The following is a 26,329-nucleotide window of genomic DNA, read 5'->3' on the forward strand; positions in this document are numbered from 1 at the left end:
GGTTTTATATAGATCCACAGGGTAAACCTAACCCTAACACTAGTTTTGTGAGATTTGGCTGTTATTTCTAGCATGTAAATAGCCTACTTGGTTGGGGGGGGGGGTTGAAATTTTTCAAGAATTTTTTTTTCAGAATCGGAATCTCCATAGCCGTAAAAAAAAATTAATAAATAAGAGGGGGAAAGGTTCAGATTACATATAGTCCGTCTCTACCAATATCCTTAATGTAACTATTCTCGAGTAGAATCAGTTTGGTATAGTGTGTTGATAAGGCCCGCATCTGCGTGATTGTTTAGCGAACTTTTAAACCTTTCGATCATGTAAATTGCTTAACTGTGACAAGTTTCTGATTTAAAAAAATTCAAATATATACAATTTGTAAATTCCGAATCTTCGATGCTTAAAACAAAGTCAAAGACCACATTTATTTCTTTTCTGGAGGACATAAAAACTTTGAGGGTTAAACGAATAACTGTTGTTTTCTCTTGATACACGCTGAACCTGGTAGAAATAGCAGCTAAATCTTAAATTAAACCTACCGTCTTAAAAATGGAAGCACACATGGATTATCTAATATAATCCTTGGTATTCAAATGCCCGAGTGTGGCGTAGGGTGATCAAGACGTTGAATCGATCGCGTGGAGTTGAAGTTGAAGTTAATCTCCAGGCTTAGAAACTTCTGGTGTTGTGAAGGTTAACCTGTTTCTTCATAACTAAGATAAACTTGGTACACACGCGTGTTTTCATAGATTAAAGACTTGTCGTTAGTTGTGTTTGAGATCAACGATACCCCACTAGCTCTTGAATTCCGTTTTCAAATGTATGAAATCTATATTTTAAGCTTTTCTCTATTTTAGAGGGGTAAAACTACTATAACTTTCTTCCTTTAGTTGTTTAAGTCCCTGGTCAGTTTTAATCGAGCAGATCTATTTGGACAAAAGTATTCCATTTGTAAGGGACACTATGTTATACAATAAATCCCTTTTAAAAACTGCATGGAGATTTGAGAGATTTCTAACGGATCGAGCGATTTCGTAGAAGCTCTAGTTGTTTTGCATGGTATTTATTTTTGAAATGATTTAGCTTAATAAATATGTATGTGTGTGTGTGTACATACACGCGCACGCGCGAAAGACAGGACATTCAACTCTGAAGGCCTTGATCGTGATGGCTCAGACAAACACACAGTCATCGGCAAGTGTGTGTTAATTTTCTTATGGTGTTTGTGCAGGAATGGATTTATGGTAGATGCTCGCTTGTTATTTGATATTGATCGGATCCAATAGATAGGAAAGAAGATAGTTTATATTATATTATTAAGAGGGTTATTAATTTTTCTTATCTCATTACAGTTGTAATCTTGCCGAACACACACACACATACAAGTATATTTGTGTTCTTTTATTTCCTAATGAGCAATATAGAAATATGGAAGTTGTTTTTAGTGTTAGGCATATGCACATATACTGAAGTGAAAGTAACACACCCACACTATATATGTTTGTGTGTGTGTGTATGTATATTATATTTATTTATCTACCCTATATATATATAATGATGGCGGGAAACGTGACATCAGAAATAACGAAACTGAAGACAAAATGTCTGGCTTGATTTGAATATAGTGGGGTGGTAGGGCATTGATATACAGAGAGATGGCAGAGTTAGAAGAAATGTGCAACTGCTACAATTGGGTCAGTACCGCCATTGGCTTGTACATTGTATCATAGTATGCACTCTCTTCCTCTCTCTCTCTCTACTTCTCTCCGCATACACACACACTCGAACGCACGTGTATTTTTTCGTTGCTAAATTGTCAGTTACATAGTTGCAAGTTCATGTAGCTGCTGCTATTTTTACATGCTTTGTATGAGGACTTGCTTGTGTGTTTAAGTGTAGTTGTGTGTGTGTGTATATATATATATATATATATATATATATATATATATATATATATATATATATATATATATAGATATATATATATGTGTGTGTGTGTGTGTCTGTACGTGCACAGGTATGGTTTTGTTAGGCCTCAGATCGGCTCTGGTCGAAACAGAACTGTGATATCAAAGTGTTCCAGCTGTGACCGTTTTGTGTTCTTGCACATCCAGGACTACAGTGTCTTTTCAGTGAACTGTGATTTAATGGAAATTTGTTAGCTGTTAACTCTAGCTGGTCAATCGACCACATAAAGGTTTGTTGGTTCCTATTATTCATATGTATATGTGTGAATTTATAGGGTATGTGTGTGTACATACGTACATATATATTTGTATATTTATGTGTGTATGTATGTACATAAATATATATGTGTATGTGTATATATATATATATATATATATATAAAACCATTTGACATACAGAACGGTAAAATAAATAGCAGACTGAGTATTTTAATCGATTTAATTAGCTGAAAACTCTTGAAGGCAGTGCTCCAGCATGACCTCGGTTCAAAGATTGAAATTAAGGAAGAAAATTATCTCTGTATACTCAACAATGCATATGAAGTTTGGAATCTCCAACCACTTTGTATCTTGTATAATTAACCCCTTCTCATTCTTAGTATATAGGCAAATCTTAAGCTAACCGAAGTGGGGAGATGTACTGAATGAGTATACTGAGAAATAAATTGTAAGTGAATTCAAATGTCTCTTAATTGGAGAGAGAGAGAGAGAGAGAAACAAAGGAAAGAGGGAAAATCTATTGGTAATAATTTTAAGCGATCGTCAAAGATTATAAATAGCTTATTGTTATGACTTGTTATTTCTTAATTACTCAATGTCATGACAGTTCCATTTGCCCTCCTCTGTGACCTACTTTTCATTTGTCTATCGATTACGCCACCCTAAAAGATACCTTGCTATTTTTTCTTTTTTTTTTTCCATTAGCCTCTTACACCTTTGTGTGTATGTATTTTGTTTTCGTCTGGTTGAGGAGGTAGCAAATGCTTCCATATGTTTTCCAGAGAAAATTATTGTTTTTAAATGTGTATGTGTGTGCATATGTCTCCTACATATCTGGAGGTATATTTATGTTACTTATAAATCCATTGGCAGTGGTTTGGTTTTGTTTAAAACAAAAGTATGTCTCTATACATTCTGAGTCAAAATCCCACCGAGGTCAACTTGGCTTTTTTTTCCTTCCTCGTTCAATAAAATCAGTATCCGGTTACAAAGAACTGGTGTCATTATAATTTACTATTGTATTACTATTGTTATAATTCCAATAAGTGAAACAAGGAAAATAATGAAAATATGTATTAGGACAAATTTTCTTTTCGTGGTACATATATATGCATATCCTTGCTTGGAGAATGTTAAGAAAAGGAGGGAAATTTTTGGTGGTGGTGGTGGTGGGGGGATTTCTCCTGTAGAAGGTTATGTAAATATAAATACAGGGTGTCTAGTTGTAGTTTCACAGCATTAAAATGTAAAAGAAATAAAAACCTTCCTTTGAAAAGGACACTTTCTGTTGTTGCATGTAGCCTTCCCAAATGAATGGTAACAGCCTAAGTAAAATTAAGTGGAATGAAGTGTTAGGCACCCTTGTATATTTTTATCAGCTTTTAACTCATGATTTGTGAAAAGGTAGTCTCAGTTTTTTAACCATTCAGCCAGTCAGCTTTTCTTTTAAAAAAAAAATCCATAACTTGGACTTAATCACTGTTAGAAAAATCAACAATATCTACTTCAAATTACATCCTGTTCTTTTAAAAGGACACTAGTCCTTAGTAGACAATATTTGAAAAGTGGTTGGATAGTCATGGCTGGGATGCCTTTGATTATATGTCTGCTGGATTACGGCCAATGTAGGGTTAAATATTCATTATTTGGGATATCGTGTTATTTGATTATTTTACAGTCAAGATGATATCTTTATATGTAGTGTCATATTTTCATACTTTTCTCACATGAGTTCATCCGTTCTACACTTGCTTTTTTGTCACTCAGTGGTGTTTGTGTAGACATATGTAGAAATAAAGAAACTTATATTTTATATGTCAGGGTTTTAGTCAGAGTAAGCTTTTCGTAGCTGGTGATACGCAGCCTAAGTACCTGCAAGAAAAATAGGGAAACTGGAGATTTAATCCAGATAGTTTCCAACAGTGAACTAAAAGTTTCTAAGGATCGTGTTAGGTCTGCTTCTCAGAGGAAAAAATCTAAAAGTGTTTTAATGTATTATACTTTTGCCAACACTGAGAGGATGTTTAGCTGGGGACATGGGACAAGGCTGAGTTTCAGCAAAGTAAAAGGAATTGTTTAAATGAAAGATGAAAAAATTTTCATAAATAGTTAATTGGGGGATGAAAATCTCATTTTTTCCCTTTTTCTCAGAGCCCTCCCTCTCTTTTTCACTGTCTCTGACATGTTGATTTTCTCTCTGCACTTTAAAGTAATTATTATTGCTGTTAGAATTTTCTCTTTGGTATGTATTTGTAGAACTGAAAAGTTAAAATTCCTATGTACAGAGGAAAATATCATACTCAGAATTATAGTTGTGTGTGACAGAATGGTAAAAGTAATGATGTCACCAAAATAATTTGAATATGTGTTAAGATAAGAAATACTGGCGCCAAGGTTACATCATTTTGGTAGGATGCTGTTTTTGGTTACCACTGTTTCTTAAGCTAATTTTAGCTAAGGTGTGTTTGTAATTATATGTGGTAGGTCTGAAATAGCAAAAATGCCAACAAGTACTGGAAGTTTCTTTGTGTGTGCCAGCTGATGATTTCTTCAAATGTTTGATGAGATTATTGTTGTACTTAGAACCGAAAAACTATTCCTCTTTCTTCCTCCCTCAACTTTTTAAACTGTTTCCTATGTCTTTTTTGTTGCTGTTTATTTTTTTATTCCTTTACCACTGGACTGTAAATCACACCCTGCTAACTGAATAGTGTACCTTACTTTCTTATTACTACCCTTAACCTGGTGAGTACCACAACATAGTACCATATAGGAATACTATGAAATAATTTGTCTTTTTAGAGCAAGTCAGTTTGGTGGCTATTCCACTTCAAGCTTTGGACATCCCAAAGGGAATTTCAGTGAATTGTACTCTTGTGTTTTTTTATTGACTCAATGGCCTGAAGACACAGTACAGTGTAAACAACTTTGTAAAACCATCAACTTTTCATCTGGTTGCCTGGAATCTTGTAAGTGTGCCTGTGTTTAAGAGGGCTGTTGCCTCTCTACCAAATTGAAAAAAATTGTCCCCTGTGTTTCTCTCTTCCTGTATCATGCTTCAACACTATTAGCCTCACCTTGTTATCGCTGTCTCACAGTGGTGAATGAAAAGTCTACTCAACTTCTAATAAGAGCTAATTAAAAGACCATTGTTATACATACTCCCAAACATGCCTCTTACTATTTAATAATTCCAAAGCATCATAGTTTTTTTCATACTGTCTTGACATGCTTCATGCTTGTGTAAGAATAGCTTCTTTTTTTTACTAGGAAAGGCATGAGAGTCACCATTTCTTCTATTCCTCCTTAAGCATTATTTTCATCTTGTGTTTAGTTGCATTCCTCTTTGTTCTGAGTTAAAATCTCTTTGGAAGTAGACTTGTCCTCTTTCTTTGGATTTGATCAAATATGTATCAGCCAAGTACTGACATTAAATCTAATCAACAAAGCCCTCCCTATGATTGTGTGGCTTTTTGCCTATGACAGAAATCCTCATTATTAAACTACTTCTCATCCTTCCAGCATCAGATAAAGTATCAGTCAAATACTGGGGTTTGATTTAATTGACTAATTTTTGGCCCAGCACTTGTAAAAATTATTGTTGTGGATAGCAGAGTATATGATGATGTTTCAGTATGTATTCTGTTTTTGTTATTAGGTTGTTTTTCAAACTGTATTGATTTGTTGTGTTTCTCTCTCTCTCTCTTTTTTTCTCTTGTTAAATATTAGATGGCTGAAAATGGACAGGAAGAAGTAGATCCATCACTGGAAGATCAACTTTTAGCTGAGGACGAAGCTGAAGAATCTACAGAAACCATGGAGAATGGTCACTCTGACGATTATCAAAAATTAATCGATCATGGAATCGATAAGAAAGTAGCTGATGAATTGATTAAAATATACAAAACTGGTGAGTTACTTCCTACTTCTTTTAGTTTTTGTAGTTATTATTGTTACACATTTAACATGAACACCATGAAAACTGCTATTAATGTAATGAGGAGGAAACCTGATGAATGTATTCAAAAAATAATAAATATTACATTTATTCTTATAGGAAAACAAACTTTTATGTAAGCGTATGTGTGTGTGTGTGTTAACTAAGTTTATATTACTAGACATAAAGAATTTGTGCTATCTTAATTAGGAGCACTCCGTCAGTTATGACGACAAGGGTCCCAGCTGATACGATCAACAGCTTGCTTGTGAAATTAATGTGCAAGTGGCTGAGCACACCACAGACACGTGTACCCTTAACATAGTTCTCAGGTAGATTCAGTGTGACATACAGTGTGGCAAGTCCAGCCCTTTGAAATACAGGTACTACTCATTTTTGCCAGCTCAGTGGACTGGAGCAACGTGAAAATAAAGTGTCTTGCTCAAGGACACAGCGCATTGCCAGGAATTGAACTCACGACCTCACAATCATGATCTTAATTAGATTACATATGACAAACAGCCATCAGAATATAAACACCTTTGTTTATCTTTGTACCATAATGTATATCTATATCTATCTGTCTGTTGATCTATCTCATCATAATCATTTAACGTCCACTTTCCATGCTGACATGGGTTAGATAGTTTAACAGGGAGCTGGAAAGCCAGAGGGCTGCACCAGTTTCCAGTTTGATGTGGCATAGTTTCTATGGTTGGCTGCCCTTCCTAACACCAACATGTATCTATATATATTCTTAGACATATATGTGTGAAGGCGCATGGCTCTGGTTAGAGCGTTGAGCTTACGATCGTGAGGTTGGGAGTTCAATTCCCAGACCAGGCTGTGTGTTGTGTTCTTGAGCAAGACACTTTATTTCACGTTGCCCCAGTTAACTCAATTGTAGAAATGAGTTGCGACATCACTGGTGTGAAACTGTATCGGCTTTTGCCTTTCCCTTGGATAACATCAGTGGTGTGGAGCGGGGAGGCTGGTATGTATGGGCACCTGCTGGCCTTCCACAAACAACCTTGCCCGGACTTGTGCCTCGGAGGGTAATTTTCTAGGTGGGTCTCCAATATATGTATATATATATATTCACGTGTGTATGTGTACACATTTGGGTATACGTAATATATTATGGGAGAAAAAGTAGTAAGTATATGTAATAGAGTTTTATTCATTCTACCAATTTCTTATATTGTATAATACTTTAAATGATGAAAAGGTGAATCTTTTGTCCCCCTACAGAAACTCTGAGTACTGATTGATTTAATCATCAGTTGGGACACAGACTTAATGGATTTTAAGCCAATCAACTTAGCCATAGTACTTATTTTTGTTTTGGTATTTATAGAATATCTTTATATCAGATGGCAAAGTGACATAGAATTTAAACAAACCAACACCAGTGGTCAAGCAGCAAGGCACAGTCATGATGCACACACAGATATGCACAACATGGTTTCAATTTCTTAACCACACACCCATCCCTCATCATCATCATCGTCGTTTAACGTCCGCCTTCCATGCTAGCATGGGTTGGACGGTTTGACTGAGGACTGGCGAACCAGATGGCTACACCAGGCTCCAATCTGATTTGGCAGAGTTTCTACAGCTGGATGCCCTTCCTAGCGGCAACACTCCGAGAGTGTAGTGGGTGCTTTTTACATGTCACCGGCACGCAGGCCAGTCAGGCGATATATATATATATATATATATATATATATATGTATGTATATGAAGAGCTTTTGCACAGCTTCCATCTTCTAAATTCACTTGCAAGGTACTGGTCATTTGGGTGCTGTAGAGGAAGACACTTGTTCGAGGTACTGCACAGTGGAACAGAACTCAAGACCATGTAGTTGAAAAGCAAATTTATTTACTCAGCCGTGCCTGCACTTTGTATATATTTATGATTTGCAGGTATGCTTGTGTGATTAAAAGTTATAGTCTGATATCGCAGAAATTTTGACAAAGGTGTCTTATATTGAAGTCTTGGGTTGCTCAATATCTTGTGGATGTAGTTGTGTTGACAGAAACTCTTCAAAACCTATCATATGTCTATGTATGTATCTGTGTTTGTGTTTTTTAACACACCTCTAGTTGTTAAAGGGATGATGCTTCAAACTATTAACTTAGTATTTTAACAAATATATTCCGTTAAGATAAGTACTAGAGCAGATATGAACGTTTGTCCGACTGGATATGAAGTTCGCTTTATATTTAGCCTGATTGAATAGGAACCTGAAATTTGAATATCTAAATGTGAGGTGACAACTGCAATGACATAAACAACCCTCACCCCTCAGCATCAAGTACTATTTTGAACTCCTTACCTGTGTACATTATGTAATATTATATATACATTAATTTTCTTTTATAAATATTCTTTTATTGTTTTATACATTTCGGCCAAGAGGGCATGGCCATGCTTGGGCTTCCAACCACATGGTTTTGGGTTCAGTCCCACTGCATGGCAACTTGGGTGAGTTTTCTACTATATCTTTGGGCTGACCAAAGCCTTGTGAGTGGATTTGGTTGACAGAAATTGAAAGAAGTCTGTCATATATATGTGTGTCTTTGAGTCTGTGTTTGTCTTCTCATCACTGCTTGACAACCAGTGTCCCTGGATAAAGGCACATAAAATACACCATTTTGAGCGTGGCCGTTGCTAGTACCGCCGGACTGGCCTTCGTAGGATTTTTGAGCGAGATCGTTGCCAGTGCCCCCGGATTGGCTCTTGTGCAGGTGGCACATAAAATACACCATCTTGAGCGTGGCCGTTGCCAGTACCGCCTGACTGGCCTTCGTGCAGGTGACACGTAAAAGCACCCACTACACTCTCTGAGTGGTTGGCGTTAGGAAGGGCATCCAGCCATAGAAACTCTGCCAAATCAGATTGGAGCCTGGTGTAGCCATCTGGTTTCACCAGTCCTCAGTCAAATCGTCCAACCCATGCTAGCATGGAAAGCGGACGTTAAATGATGATGATGATATATATAAATATATATATATATATATATATATACACACACACACACGCACACACACAGACACACTTTTTCTGCATTGTGCTTAACACTGGAGATAGCTTGTGAACATTGTTGTCTGGCCCATCCACAGTTGACTGTAGTTTACAATCAATTATCTTTGGCTGAAATCTATATCCGTTTGAACAGTAAAGTAAAACCCAGTATATATTATAATTATAAACAAATTTGTTGGTTTGTTTTTAATTGAATGCTGATCTAAAATCAGATAATACTTCCTCTCAAATCAATACCTCTGCTTCATTTAAGATTGATTCTCAGATATCTGTATTAAATATCTGAGATGTTTTCTGTGTTTTTCTATTTCACTTTATTTCTCTCTTTTCCTCCAGATAATGAAGTAACTTTTTTTTTTAATTGTAGAAATAAATTATTACATTAATTAGAAACTTTCTTTTAGCCAGCTAGAAAGACTACATGAAGTTACTCAGCTTGCTAAAAATATTAACTAAATCTCCCTCAAATCACATTTCTACTCTCTTAAAAAGTGGACGCATTAGAAAATATATCAATCTGAGGCTGAACAACAGCTACAGGTTATTTTACTTGTATTTTTTCTTTGTCTTATTCTGCAAATGAATTATGGCAGTGCCTTTAACAAATGTGTGCCCTTCCCTTTCACATTCAGATTACTCTCATCATCATCATCATCATCATCGTCGTCAGTTAATGTCCGCTTTCCATGCTAGCATGTGTTGGACGATTTGACTGAGGACTGGTGAAACCAGATGGCTACACCAGGCTCCAATCTGATTTGGCAGGGTTTCTACAGCTGGATGCCCTTCCTGATGCCAACCACTCAGAGAGTGTATCACATTGCTTTGAATTAATCATGCATTATCTCCTAGCTTTGAGATTTCGATGATGAGATTGTTTATTTTTAGAATGACTTTGTAGGGTAAGTGTAAAAAGCCAGATCTGGCAGGTTTGACCATAAAACAAGTGGATTTGAGCTGGATATGGCCAGTTTAAATAATAAAGGGTTAAACCTGCTACTGATCCATAGAAGTAAGGTACTGGTTTTATAGGTGACCCTGGCTGGCCATGTGGTCAGTAGTTCACTGGAACTCTTCTAATCTACCTGTTGTAGTTATTCAGGTGGATGATGAACTTAAATTATCATCCGTTTTGAGTCTGTTGTAAACATGCAGGTCACTGATCAGATTGTAACTTTCTCCCACAAGACTTATAGGCCCTGCAATGGGTTAGGGATGTGATGCGGCGTTTTCGTTTTTGGCTTGGCCATTAAAAAAGACCCTGTAAATTTCTGACTTTATTAAAATCGATGTACAAAGCATTTTCACAGTTTCAATTTATAGCTTCAGTCAGTTATTCTCCAGTAGGCTTATAGTCCATAAGGAGGCAATTTAACTCTAAAACCTACAGATGCAGCAATCATGAATGTTATCTATCACGTTGTTGGGAAGTCTGAGGTCAGCTCAATTGAGCAGACTCCATTGATCATAGAATTAAGCAGACAAGGGCATGGCTATGTGTTAAGAAATTCACTTCTCACTGTATGGTTTCATGTTCAATAACACTGTGTCATCCTCTACTATGGCTCCATTTCTCAAATATGTGAATATTTCCAGTATGTGCTACACATGGAAAAGTGCTGGGCTACAGTGTTGTTTCTTGACATTCCCTGTTTATAGATTGTCCATTTACTTGAAAAACAGGTAAAGTTTAATGACAGGAAGGGCATCTAACTGTAAAACGATACCTCAGTAATGTGTGTGAGACCCATGTTAGTATGGAAAAATGAACTAGTTAGGTTTGATGTAGGTTAAGTGCTAAAGATATTCTAAAGAATATACTGCATTCCAACATGCAGCAGTTTATCATATGTGGCAGTGTGCATTGCACATTCTTCTGTCGACTGTCCTGCTTATTCTGTTGGAACTTCATCAGCTTATTGATGGTCCAGTAGTGACTAACTTTTCTTTATTGTGAATTTGCAGCCCCAAAATTTATAACTACAGACTTACATCGGAGTTTGTTGAGGGATAAATTTGACTTCTGTAGGATAGAATAATTGTCAAAATAATTCTTTGTTTTATAGGCACAGGAGTGGCTGTGTAGTAAGTAGCTTGCTTACAAACCACATGGTTCTGGGTTCAGTCCCACTGTGTAGCACCTTGGGCAAGAGTCTTCTACTATAGCCTTGGGCTGACCACAGCCTTGTGAGTAGATTTGGTAGACAGAAACTGAAAGAAGCCTGTCGTATATATATATGTGTGTGTGTGTCTTTGTTTGTCCCCCCCCCCATCGCTTGACAACCGATGTTGGTGTGTTTTACGTCCCCCGTAACTTAGCATTTTGTCAAAAGAGACTGATAGAATAAGTACTAGGCTTACAATGAATAAGTCCTGGGGTTGATTTGTTTGACTAAAGGTGGTGCTCCAGCATGGCCACAGTCAAACAAATGAAAGAATAAATATTTGTTAGGATACACACACACACACACACCAGGTTTCATCATGATGTGTTTTTTTATTGCTGACATGGATGGGTCTGTTTCAGCTTATCAAGCTAAAGCAGAGGGAGGAGGGGGAAAAAAACAATCAACCCATTTATTTCAGAAAATAACATTAGTTTCTCCAGATCTATATCTTGAGACAAATTACATAAAATCAGTGGGTGGAGATCATGGATAGAACTTCTGTTTGGTACTAGATCTCAGAGATGATGTCCAGTTTGTGGTTAGCAGCTGTTGTTGTTGATGGATATGGAAGATCCTTGTGGTAGGAGTGGGCCTAGAATTAGTTCAGTCAAATGTGAGAACAGGAATAATGGCATAAGATATGCAGGCATTAACATGATGTTTTGTAGACTTAAGATTAAAGACATATTCCAGGTGTTGCATTCTAAGATTTAGGATTAAAGACACATTCACAAATGACATATTGTAAGACTAAGGGGTAAAAGACAACTCAGTATTGTGGTATTGTAAGACTTAAGATTAAAGACACACAGATGTTATATTGTAGGAGTTTAAAAATTCATATTCACATGTTACATTGTAAAACTTAGGGATGAAAAGAAATGGGTACTCCAACTTATACAATTCATGGGAATATAAATTAAGTTTAAAAACTTTTTGTGATATTTTATGAAATTAGCTAATTACAATAATTGATAGTAATGACTAATAGTTCCAGTTCCTAATATATGTTTCAAGTTTAGCATGATGCTTGCAATTTATGGTAAAAGATAGGCATTCATAAATGTAGCAATCCTTTGATTACTATTTTCAGCTTTTTATCACACTTAATGAATTTTCTGTTAGCTGTTCTTTTATTATTGATTTTTTAATTTTTTATCAGTCTTTGAGATATGAAAGATTAAGACAGTATTTAAAGTATGATCCACAGGCTACTGTTCTAGTAGTCATAGAGTACTTTATCCTCTTAATCTTCAGTGCCTGTAATTCAGTGTGAGATTTCTGTATATCTGCTAAAAGTAAACATTCTAGAGTCTTTGAAATGAAGAGAGTCAAGATGTATCTTCACACCCTAAAACCTAGCTAAACTATGTTCTGTGCTAGGTAGCTATGGCTAAAATGATGATTAAAAGATGTGTAACAAACATAAAGTGTGTTAAGACATCTGACACAGTAGGGCTGTGGATAGGACCCCCCCCACACACACACACACACATCACTGTTTTCAATGTCGTCTGTTTGTTTATGACTTAGAACCAACTACAGTTAGTAACTCAACCACAACTGTTATACAATAAGTTGTTCAATGAAAGAGTAGATACAATCCCTATGACATTTGCAGTCTCTTTTCAAACTAGTGAGATTTACCCAGTTGGAATATCTGGTCTGATCTCATTCTTGAAAAGTTAGTTCTTCTCTTACTGCTAAATTATTTTATGATGATTATTGCTATATTACTGCTTCATAAAAATACCTTTATTGATATTTTTTATGCAATACATCTGGTCATTCCTTTAACCCTTTTGATAACAACCTGCCTGAGATTGTCTTCGCCCTATGATACAAACTTCGTGTTTTAAAATGAGCTAGATCAGGGGTTTTCAAACTTTTTGACTTGCGGACCCCTTTATATTTCAGGCTTTACCTTAGGGACCCCCTTATAAACGCTTAAGAAATTTATACATAAATATTTGCTTAAAATAACATATATTTTTACATTTATTTATTTGACAGTATTTAACAAATAGGTTTATTGTCAATTAAAAGAGTTTGATTAAAAAACATATATAAAATCAAATTGCCCATAAAAAGTATTTGCTGTCCACGGGCCCCCTGTCTTGTCCTTGCAGACTCCCTGTGGTCCGCGGACCACAGTTTGAAAACCCCTGAGCTAGATTAAAACCTTACATTAAAATTTCGTGTTAATTTATATTCCAAACTCTACCTTTAACAATGATGGAATTTTTTTTTTTTACAAAATTCTTCATTTTCGAAATAATTGAAACAAGGCTGTGTTTTTCAACAGAAATATGCTAACAACAGGGTGAAACATTTGAATCATCTTCACCATTTGAAGTGACAGTAGACAAATATAGTTCAGATTGTTTCACTATAGTTCATACTCATTTAGAAGAACAAAAAAACTATACTTTAGAATCTATATCCTAGTATATATGGTTATCAAAGAGTTGACCTGTTAGTCTCTGTAATAAAGATCCATTAATACACAAGTTCCTGCTCAGGCCTGGTCTTGAAAAAATTAACCGTAATTTGTGTTACTGATCTTTTATAATGAGTAACAATAATACAGAAGGCTTGCTGTTGATTAACAAGATAATAAGAAGATGACTGCTGCTTTCCGAATACTGCCTGAAAGAGACTCAGGTTTGTCTGCTAACTAGGTCATCATCTGGAAACTGTTCCCTCATAGGGACATAGAATGATGGAATTAAATATGTGGTATGTTTGACACCATACATGATACAAAGTGTAGTCAATAGATGATGATGATGATTATGATAGTTTCACAATCTCTTTGGTAGATATGAACTTCAAAAAAATCCACTAGTTTTCTATTGAAGTTACTGACTTCACGTGAAAGTCAGCAATACAGGATCCATATACAGGCTTTGTTAGCTATTGTTTATTATTCATTGTAGATGTATGGCCTTGTGGTTAGGGTGTTTGGCTCATGATCTTAAGGTTGTGGGTTTGATCTCTTGACTAAGTAACTTATGTTCTTGAGCAAGACATTTTGTGTTTCAAATGCTTTTCATTATCAATTAATAGTAATTGATTGTGATAACATGACTTCTCCAAAAATCACTGTGATGACATTGTTGTATTTTGTCCTGTCACCTTGCTTGGAATTGCATATCAGCCAAGTGCTGGGGCTGCGTTCTCTCTTCCAGCTGTCTCATCTAGGTGTTCAGCTGTGTCAAGGGTGGCAGGTCACGTGAGCACCTAGAACAGTTAGCAAAAGCATGGCACATACTATTGATTGATGCTTGCTTGTGAGAGAAGGCTATGGTGAGAACTTGATGTGGCAATAAAGACAAAGTCTTTGTCATATAATATCTTAGTTTGCTTCAACACTTACCTTTTAACTGCAATAATGACTCATAGGAGATAAAAAGTTTTTTTTTTCTTTTTTATGAGGGTGGGTTTGTGGAAAACGCATTATCAATGAAGATTGTTGACTCTATCCACCAACCACCTGTCTGCATGTTATAGGTAAGTTTTATAGTAGTGGTAATAAGGACAATCTTTTCTACTGTAGGCCTGACGTTTTGGTGGAGGGGGTTAATTGATTATATAGACCTTAATGTTTGAAGAAAGGAAGAAAGGCAAAGTCAAATTTGGCAGGATTTGAACTCAAAATGTAAAGACAGTTGAAATGCTGCTAAGCATTCTGTCTTGCACTTTAACAACTCTGCCAGCTTGCCATCTTAATAATAATAATGATGATAATAATAACTATAATAAAGGAGTTTAAAGGAGTAAACCAATCATCATTTATGTCACTGACAAAGTGAGAATAAACTAGTTATAGATGTTTATATTTCAGTTTTGTTCCTATCTGTGCCTATTTTTACCTCAGTTCTGCTAGGCTTGCTTTGGTGGAGGGAGGTGGTGTCTTCTCCAGTGTAACCTGTGGCCACTTGCAGTGGTCCTGTCATCTCTTTCATGAAACTCAGCCTCTTGAGCTCAGTCATTTGTAGATAATTTTGAATTTTCAGTCTCTTGATGAGCCAACTTTCATTCTAAAATACCTTTATGTATCAAATATTTTGTGTTTCCAAAATTAGGAAAAATTAAAATTTTTGCTTCTCACAAAAAGAGCTACAATCAGAAGCTTTATGCATGACCCTTTCTTTGTGTTTTTATGCTGTTCTCAAAATTCTGTTCAAATTATTTCTGTATGGTGCTTTGTTGTTATTCAGCTCAAGTCAGTCTTTATTAAACTGATGTGACGATCTCTAAGTGGTAGGATGTGATTTGAGAGAGATTTGGCTGTTATTTTTAGTAGGTTGCACAATCATGCTGCAATTCCCTTGTCTTCTCATGGTGTGGACTCCCGCTTGGCCAGCTCTTGTCAAACCGTCAAACCTATGCTAGCATGGAAGGGGGACGTTAATTGATGATAATGATGTTACATAGATTTGTTTTGTCTAATTGTTGGACTTAACACTTTAAACTAAACGAATACTCACAGGTTGGTGTATGTGTGTGTCTATTTAATATATAGGTTGTCCTCAAAAAATGTATAAAGTGAATGCTTATTAAAATATATTTCATTTTCAAAATTTTATAGAGAATCTACATACAGAATTTAATTTCTTTATATGTGTTTTCACATTTCATTTGGTATTTGCATTCTCATTCAATGGCTAACCTCAATTAATTAACTGTTGCCAGTTTTGTACTGTAAACTTAATAGTTTAAGTATCTCCATAAAAAAAGTCTCCTGGTGTGAGATCTGGTGAACATGAAGGGCATTCTCCCGAACATCTTCCAATCCACCTGTTTAGAAAAATCTCATCAAGGTAGGCCCTTAAAATATATTATGGTAGTTTTGGGGATACCTCATCTTGCTGGAAATAAAGCTCCACATTTTCTGTCCTCAGGAATGCATGGCATAACAGATTGTTGCAGCATGTCCAAATAAATAGGACCAGTCACTGTACTATCAAAGATGAGTAGTGTAATTAAACCATATGATAATAAACTGTACCATGTTGTACACTTGATTTTGGAAGTTTATATCTCACAGATTTTCATCAACTCTGACATGTTTCTTGTGTCCTTTCTTGTTTCTTGGGGCTCATTGATGTCTGTGGTCTCCTGGAATGTTCCACGTGGATATTCTGCACAGTTCCATCTACTTCAAATTTATCTTTAGTTTGATTGATGATAAGTCATGTAGTTGGATCTGGTTGAAACTCTCTCCTAAACTGTCTTTGCACTTGACTGCATTTACAAATTTCCAGTAGAACTTTAGGATAAATCTTCTTTGCTCAAAGATTAGTCTGGCTCCCTTCATTATTTCTACTGCGTTAAATCTAAAAGCAAATGAAAATTAATTATCAGCTGTTAAAGTGTGAATACGTTTTTTTGGTGCACCCTCTGTGTGTATGTGTGTGTGTGTTTCTGTTTGAGACAAATGGTTGGTTTATTAAATCAAATGCTGCTTGTAGATTTTTGACATGGTGGGGTCAAAGTATTAGGCTACCACCTCTTTGTGTTGTGAATTCATGCCTACAATGCAAATATTATTTTAACCCTGGCAAAATACTTGATTCCATGTAACCCCAGTTTAATTATCTGGAGAGTATGTACTTAAGTTTAGCAAGTATCCTGTCTACAGGTAGACAGATCTGTTATCTATAATACACTTCTTCTATGAATCTGTAGTTTGTGAAAAACAGTAACTTAAAGTAGTGATACTAAGGCCCTTAATAGATTGGGTTTAGGAGAACAAGTATGAGTCCCAATCTCTTACAGGAAGGATTGAAGTCAGCCTTTGTCATTCTTATTGTGTTCTCATTACTTGCCTATGTGGACAGTGAATTGACAACTGAGTTCCTTACCCACAGGGTCACTACTAGGGTTGAGAAAGAATTATTGTGTTACTGGAGTCAGAGTTAGGCATGTACTGATTTTGAACAAACATAAATTAAGATATAATGCTGATGGTAGGGGAGGTTCTCTTGCTGGATAATTAACTCCTGTTAGCTATTGTTTGTATTTATCCATTGAACTGCATGTATTTGAGCAATGACCAAATTGCTGAAGAAAAGATGCCCTCTTTGAATTAGTAACTCTCTTAAATTGGCAGCAGCTACTACATGAAACTCTTGAACCATAGAACAAAGAAGGTAGATGTACTGTTAGCTCAGAATCATCATCATCAAATGAAGTAGACAACTGTTTCTCAAAATGGATGGTGGAAAATTTTGTACAACTACAAATCAAAATATAAAAATAAATTTCAACTGTTAGCTAGTAGGGTATGTAGGAAGCACAGATCTTACCCAAGTTTGGTCAAAGCCATGTGCTAAAGATTGGGGTCATTAATTGTAGTCAAGCAATGGTGTGTTAAAAGTTCTCCTGTAGTAGGACAGTACTATATTAAGTAGTTACCTGCATCTAAATAGTATCTGGGACTAAATTCATCTAGCTTGATACTGTGTGTATGTACATGAGAAAAGGGTGTGAGAGCATTGAGAGTGTTAGAAAACAAATGGAGTGAAACACTGAATTAGAGTTTGAACATTGAAAATTAAAATATCACTGCTTATTTATAAAACAAATCCAAGTAAACAAATTTCGGTAAGATTTTTTTTAATGGATTAAAAGAAATGGGAAAGTATGACAGCACATAGAAACTGACTATAGAAATTATCCCTATTTATCTAGAGGTCATTAGTGATATCGCTATAGCTGTATCAACAATCTCACCCACTGAAGTTAGTATTGAGACACTCTTTTCTGCACTGGCAAATAGTCAAATCAGATTTAAGAGCTTCTATGATAGAGGATCTGGTGGAAGCAATTCTGAATTTAGGGACATGTCAGCAATCTTAACATTTAAAAAATTATTTTTATTATTATTATTATTTTTATTATTATTATTATTTTTATTATTCTATAGGTATAGTGTTTCTTTAGTGAAAGAATAAACTTTCCAGTTTTTCACAATATAGTTATTTCATTTAATGTAATGTTTCATGTTACACTTCATTTAAATTTATATTTAAGCAGTGCTTTAATCTCAAAAATGTAAGGCTGTGTCTAATTAAGTATGTGTAATTAATTGTAACTTCAATAAAAAAAAAAAGGCAACAACAGCATAGCTATACCCATTAAACTCAAATTTGAACAGGTTGGAATGCTAAGAAAGAAGCATAGTGATGATACACATTGGTCATATATATTGTATACTTTCAGTCTTTGTAAGAAATAGATCATTAGAGTAATTACAAATTGAGGGGTAAAAGGTTCTGTGTATTGATTGCACAACCACCCTGTCATTGCAGTTAATAGTGACAAGGATATAAACCAATTTCTCAAAATTGGCCAGCTGCTGCACTCACTAACATATACCACACAACTCTCAAATGGCATGAACAGTACTTTGTTGTTGTTGTTGTTGACTTCATCACACATGTAGTATATGAACATTGATCTCTGCACTGATCCAAGTGTTTCTTTCATATCTGTAGATACACTTACATTTTCTAGTTTGTTTTTATCATATATTATAAATTTTAGGAGTGTGTGTGTGTGTATGCCTGCTTACTTTATTCTTTCAAGTGCATGGCTTTTTCTCTTACTGTTTCTGTGTTTATATGGTCCCTGTAGAGTATGTGCTCTTTCTTTAGTCATTCCTCTGTGAGTGTTTGTGTTTCTGAAGCACTCTCTCCTATGTATGTGTTCTTCATTTAGTAGTGTGTGGTCTTCAGCACACTCTTCTGTCAATGTACTCTCTCAAATGCTCAGCATGTGTGCACGTCTTACTTGTAGTCTTGCAGTATGTTATCCCCTGTGTGTGGTCTTCTATCATGTGATTTTTAGTCTGGGTAATCCCTCTTCCCTTTTACTGTCTGAAATTGTCCTTTTAATCTATTTATTTACTCCACTATTGTTACATTTGTGTCTTAGTGTCTTTGTCCATTTGTGTTATTATATAACAGATGTCAAAACTACAATTTGTAAATTCTCTAAAAGAAAGTGTTGTTAAGATTCTGCACATTGGTTTGTATTTATTATTCTCTAGTGTTTGAGTGAACAGCTATTAATTAATTCTACCTAATTTATATCTTTGTTCATTTAAAAAAAATTTTTTTTTAGGGAAACTTTCCCAGTCTGATTTAGATGACAGAGCAATGGATGCTCTTAAAGAATTTCCTGCTGAAGATGCTGTATCTGTGTTGAAACAGTTTTGTGATAGCAGTTTGGAACATGTTGCTAACAAAAGTGCATTTTTATGTGGACAGATGAAAATGTTTCGACAGAGAACAAAAATACAAGGAATGCCTAACTCTGCTGCAAAAGGCCCCGATGAAACCAAATTAAAAGTATGCTGTAATTCTTTATTATCATCAAATCCCCCCCCTCCCCTTTTTTAATTTTCTTTTCCATGTATTTCACAGTATTTATAAGTTTTGGCATTTGCCTGATTTGTTATAGATATTTAGGTCATTTTCACTCCTGTTTTGATGTCTGTTTAGACTCAGGTCAGCTCTATTCCAGCAGGACTTTAATGAATGACATTCCATCCGTGACCACCTGTTGACCATCCCAAAACATACTGTATCTAGGAGTACATGATCCAATTATTTCTTTCCTTTTTTTTAAATGTTTTGGGAAAGGGTGGTCTTAGGGAGATTTGGCTGACAATCCTAACAGATTAAGGGAACACAGATATTCCTTAAGTAGTGTTTACTTCTGTCACATTTGTGCTGGTATAGGTTAAGAATTGGGCCACTGTACCACATATCATCATTATCTCATCTATAAGGCCTAGCAACCTCAAAATTTTTATATCTTATTCTCCTCATGTCATGGTCACCTTCTACTGTTAACACATGGTGTGGTACTCTATGTTTTCAGCTAGCTCTTATCTATACAAACCTAATAGCCATCTCAGCTTACACCTTGTATTCTCAGTCACTGTCTATGGTTACATTTGCTACTGTACACCAAACAGACCACATTGAATTAGGCACGTAAAAAGTACCACTTGTGCGTGATCATTGCCAGTGCCGCCTGACTGGCTCCTGTGCTGGTGGCATGTAAAAAGCACCATCCAAGCGTGGCCAATGCCAGAACCGCCTGACTGGCCCCCATGCCAGTGGCATGTAAAAAACACCCACTACTCTCCTAGAGTGGCTGGCGTTAGGAAGGACATCCAGCTGTAGAAACATTGCCGGATTGGATTGGAGCCTGGTGTAGCCTTCTGATTTGCCAGCCCTCAGTCAAACTGTCCAACCCATGCCAGCATGGAAAGCGGACGTTAAACAACAATGATGATGATGATGTTATAGTTAAGTAACTCCGGTCATCTCTGCTCAAGTAGACCCACTACACAAAGATAACTAATTAAAGAGTTATTTATATGAGTTTTTTGTTATTTTTTTAGCCGTTCTGTCTTTATTAAACACTCAGTACTCTGCTTGAAGCAGATTAGCTCTATTTTCACAAATCTTTAAGGAATTTGTTGAGTAAGGTTTGGTTGATCCATGGGACTGGTCATGTTGGCTACTTGTCATCCAATCCAGTTTATTGTATATTCATCATCATCATCATCGTTTAACATCCACCTTCCATGCTGGCATGTGTTGGATAGTCTGACAGGAGCCTGCACCAGACTTCTGTGTTTTGGCGGGATTTTTACTTTTGGATGCCCTTCCTAACATCAACCACCCAGCAGGATGGACTGAGTGCTTTTTATGTGGCACAAACACTGGTGAGGTCGGTTTGGCATGGTTTTTACAGCTTCCAAACGCCAACCACTTCACAGTGTGGACTGGATGCTTTTTAAGTGGCACCTGCTCTGGCAGGGTCACCAAATAACTTGCAAGACAAAAATCCTTTGAGAGTGGTAGGGGCATTGGAGGAGGGGATCTTGTGTCAGATGATGAAAGGTTTATAGTGAAACAAAGTGACAGAAACAGTTATCTTGTTGTAGGGGTGGTATGTGGTTACCTGGACAGAAAACAGGTGTGCTGCTGTAAAGGAGATACATGGTTACCCAGTCTGAGGGAAGAGCAGAAGGAGAGAGAGTGTGAGACAGCAGGAGTGCAAGAAAAAGTAGAAGAGAGATGGTGGCAAAATGCTGGGCATATCCTTGAAGTACGGAGATCATAATATAAGTGGCAGGTCATTGCCAAAGTGTGAGTAGGTAGTAGGGGAGGGGAATGTCGTGTGTGGTGAAAACCTGGGTATGTGGAAGGGAGGACCTACTGAATAGCAATGATACAGTTAACAGGGCTGTGAGGACAGGATTGGAGAGTGAGGAAGAGAAGTGAAGTGATATATATGACATCATTATCATGTATATATATATATATATATATATATATGTACACATATATTGTAGATGGGGGTGGGGCAAAATGAGTAACTTGTGATTTCTTATTTCCATCCTACCCATTTTAAATCACTACATTGCAAGTATTGCATCGTCATTTTGTACTGGTACATTACATTTAAGAGTAAAAATTGGTCAGCATACCTGTTATTGAAGTTGAGGGAATCCAAAACAGTCAGGTGGCCAGTTCTCTTTTTTCAAGAAATTTTTCCTCAACTTTGACCTGATCATAATTGAGGTTGCTAATAAAATATCTGGATAATTTTTGATGTTTAACAATCAATATTCTTTTCTCTGTTGGATTCCAAGTCAATTTTTTCCCATACTTATATTTAATTTAATAATTTTCAAGTTTCAAAAAATGTCTAAAATGTAAAATGAGTAATAATTTCAATAATTTCTTCTCTTTAACTGCATGGTGTGATAAATATATCATGTACAGGACATTCCAGCAGATCCTGAAGAAGCTATAGAGAATATTTTGAGTTTGTTTTTTTAATTTATTTAGTAGAGTTTCATTAATTTCATATCATGTGCCATTTTTCCCCGACCCTCTTTCACATGACCTAGATATTAAAATTTTTTTTTGCATTTCCTATCTTTCTGATGTCTAGGGCTGGATATTGATGTGTATGAGTCTGTTTTCTGGAGAATTGAAGCAGCAAATTTGCCTTATCTTGTCTAACTTATTTTGCTCCAAAAAAATTTGTCTTTTATATGCTCAAAGAGAACCAATAATTTTCTGAAATATATTATTATATACAATGGAAAACTGAGGTAGTATTTAGTAGCAGTAGCAAAGATAAGTCTAAAGTTGCTCCAATAGTATTCAAAAGTTTAAATTTGATTTTTAAAGAAAAAGGAAAAGTAACCCTTTTGACAAAAATGTTAGCGAAAATCAAAGTAAAAAAGTTGTTCTTTGTAACATTTTCTTGAAAGTAAACACACTTAGCATTTCTGGTGAAATGCAATACCATCATTTTACATCTTTCTATACCAGCCAGAGTAGGATGGGATGTTATGGTTCAGATTAGTTCTTATTTGAAGTTACTGACCTCCTGAACAGATCAGAGCACTACATCTTGCTTCTAACATTCCAGTTTAGCATGATCTCTGTGATTGGACTCCCTTCCTAACACCAAGTTGTTGTTTTTTTTCTTACAGTGTCCTTTTATTGTGGCACCAGCACTATTGAGGTTGTCACGTTCTCTACACCCTACATTCTCTTTGTTCATTTGTCAATGATTTCCTACTCTTATTTTATTTATGCAGGTACTAACTTTCTGACATAATCTTAATTTCTCATTTCTTCTACCCTTCATCCCTTACTAATAATGTGTGATTCTACCATTGTTGTTCATTTAGGGTATGCTAGTGCAGCTTTCTGTTAGAATTAAAGTGTGATAGAAATACAAATTATGATGTCCATACCTTTTCTCTGCTCCTAGAGCATTGTGTCTACTTTACTTTGGTGTTAATCCACCTCTAAACCTTTTAAATATATTAAGTTGATGAGATCACTTGACTTGCTAGAAGTAGCAATTAAATATCCCTCATATCACACCTTACCATCATAATCAGCCAACATGGAAGCCTCGATGAGATAACTCAAACTCTAGAAATAGCAAGGAAATTTCCTTCATATTAAACCCTACTATCTTTCCAAGTCAGAAAATCTACATTGTTGCTGAGCCTGTTAGAAATAGTAGCCAAATCTCCTTAATGTCACAGCCTACCTTAAAAATTGAAGGCCACTTTGGATAATGTCCGGGAAACAATGCCTAAAAATATGCTGGAATGGTCATGGCTAGAGTGTTTTTGTAACTATGCAAATATTGACCTGCATTACTGTGTGTCTGTGTCAGACATTAGAGTTGTTGGTAAACTAAGTTGGGGTTATGTTTAGGACTATCCTTTTTTACTTAGCTGCCTGCAGCTGTATTTGGGAATATAGATATAATGTCACTATATGTATATGTAATGGCCTATCTACGAAACAGTTATATTGAATTGGTGGCGAGCTGACAGAACCATGAGCATGCCAGGCAAAATGCTTGGCGGCATTTTGTCCCTCTTCAAATTCCACCGAGGTCAACTTTACCTTTCATCCTTCCAGGGTCGATAAAATAAGTACCAGTTGAGTACTGGGGTTGATGCAATTGACTTACCTCCCCCTCCCCCGAAATTGTTGGTCATGTGCCAAAATTTGAAATCATTATATTGAATTGGTTGGGTAAGCTTCTATATGGTTGCTTGATCACCTACACGTAGCAGCCAACCTCCATCTGATTACATGGTACTGTCTTTCAAAAAAGTTTAAATTGGTTAATGTGATCCTCAGTACACCTGTATCTTGGAAGATGGGATGGTCATAACTTAGAGGAATGTCTTTAATTATGGGTCTAGTTAATCAAGGATTACCTAGATCTAAATAACAGTTATATGTCACCACTGATGAAGTCTAAACATGGTTGGTCAGTCTTCTACACATAACAACCAGATCTCCCTCATACCATACCCTGCCACCTTATTGAATTATGTTATCTGAGATATGCTATTCCTGAATAAAATATAGAATGGTGCAGGCATGACTGTGTGGTAAGAAGCATGTTTCCTAACCACATGGTTCCAGGTTCAGTCCCACTGCTTGGCAAGTGTCTTCTACTATATCCTTGGGCCAAACAAAGCCTTGTGAGTGAATTTGGTAGACGGAAACTGGAAGAAACCTGTTGTATATATGTATACATATATATATATATATATATATATATATATATATGTTTGTATGTATGTAGGTGTGTGTTTGTGTTTGCCCCCCAATAACCACTTGACAACTGGTGTTGGTGTGTTTAAGTCCCCTTAACTTAGCGGTTCGGCAAAAGTAACTAATAGAATAAGTACCAAGCTTTAAAAGAAAAAGTAGCAGGGTCAATTCATTTTTTAATAAAAGTTTTTCATGGTGATGCCCCAGCATGGCCACAGCCTAATGACTGAAACAAGTAAAAGAGAAAAGAATGGTTTTGGCTAGAATGTCTTCAATCATAAATCTGAAAGGGTCTGACCTTGAGGTAAACAATAACAGTAACAATTACAACAGCAGTTAATGTGTCAACGTGGTAGTAACTTGTCAAACCAGCTAAACCCATATCTGCTACCTTCTTGCTAATCTCTTTGAGAAATATGAACTTTGCTGCACTAACAGATCTATTATTTCATGGTTGTGTGAGAGTTTGCTAGAATCTAAGTATCTGTGGTATTTTCCATTATTGATCCAGTTGAGCATGAGTGTGTAGGTTGGTAAGTCTGGTTTAGTTATATCTAGCTATAGTTTTATCTCCTGTACTCGTCACTACTATTTACATAAACCTGATTTACGTAATGATATTTACTAACATCACTATAGTCATTTAGTTTGTAAATCAGTCTATGTTATTTTAAGGTGGTGAACTGGTATGGCCATGGCAGTATTAGATAGAATGCTTTGTAGTATTTGTTAATTCTCTGCACTCTGAGTTTAAACCCCACTGGGATCAGCTTTGATTTTCATCCTTTAGGCAAAAGTACCAATCCAGTGTGGTGAACGGGCAAAAATCCTAGAGAGTTGAGTGAGATTCTTTGCAGTACACATTCCAGCTCTTTATGTCCTGACACTGGTACCAATATTATTGGCCCAAGTTAATGCCATTTCTCTTGGATTAATATGAGTGGTATGAAAAGGCAGGACTTTTGCATTACTGAGCAACTAGTCTTCCTCAGAAAATCATGTCCAGGCATGTATATGTAAAGGTACGTCATTTAGTGATTAGGTTTTGCACTCAAGATGGCCAGAGCATGGTTTTAATTCCCAGATCAGATGGTGTATTCTGTTCTTGAACAGAGCACTTTTTCATTTTGCTCCAGTCCACTCACTTGTAAATGAGTAACCCTGTGATGGGTTGGCACCCAGACAGGGATATTATTGTGATCTGAGTCACAGGTAGCTGGCCCTAGGAGTTCCAGGGCTTGAGGCCACAATGTCCTGATTATCCCATCAGATCATACATATATATGACTAATGGAGCCTCTACATTATGTTATTTTAATGCAAGCACTTAAGTAGGTTTTTAATTTTGTATATAAGTTAGTCAGAAGAGGTGGAACATTGCCATAACCTTTGCAGGCTCTTCTCTCTGAGTGATGTTGATGTAAGATATGGGTGGAAAGAGCTTTAATCTGAATACCTCTAACCAGTGAAACTTGCTTATGTCACACCAGGAACAAGTAGTGTTTGTGAAGAGAGTCTATTGACTTGGTGAAAGTTGTTAGGTCATACACAATCTGTAAATTATGGTGTTAGTGGAAGAACTTGCGAGAGCTTGGGAGGATAAAGTTGCTAAGTTATATACAAGGAAGAGGTAGTGATGTTAGTGGATGAACTGTGTAGTGGTGGTGATATTGATGGCTGTAATGAAATGAATGATTCTTCACTGTACCACCAACTAAACAGTGATTTCACTAGACATGTATGCATTTGTGTGTTTTTGTATATTAAAAGCTTATTTATATTGGGTGAAGAAGATGATCACTTGATGAGGAATATCATATGCAGGAATAGGTTGTATCAAACACTCACAT

General features: G+C 36.0%; 1 protein-coding gene across 4 annotated transcripts in view; it reads left to right on the forward strand.

Annotated features, from left to right (window-relative positions):
• The window catches only part of LOC106878788 (heterogeneous nuclear ribonucleoprotein R), a 51,052-nt gene that overhangs the window by 5,099 nt on the left and 19,624 nt on the right, over window positions 1-26,329 (forward strand). For 2 of the 4 annotated variants that reach the window (XM_052967318.1, XM_052967316.1), the window contains exons 2-3: window positions 5,916-6,096; window positions 19,474-19,700. In XM_052967318.1, the coding sequence (XP_052823278.1) occupies window positions 5,916-6,096; window positions 19,474-19,700 (408 nt within the window). Of the gene's footprint in view, window positions 1-2,007; window positions 2,198-5,013; window positions 5,156-5,915; window positions 6,097-19,473; window positions 19,701-26,329 lie in introns of those variants that run through there. The other 2 variants (XM_052967317.1, XM_014928123.2) reach the window with 2 other exon arrangements.

Source organism: Octopus bimaculoides, chromosome 4, assembly GCF_001194135.2.
Source record: "Octopus bimaculoides isolate UCB-OBI-ISO-001 chromosome 4, ASM119413v2, whole genome shotgun sequence".
NCBI lineage: Eukaryota > Metazoa > Mollusca > Cephalopoda > Octopoda > Octopodidae > Octopus > Octopus bimaculoides.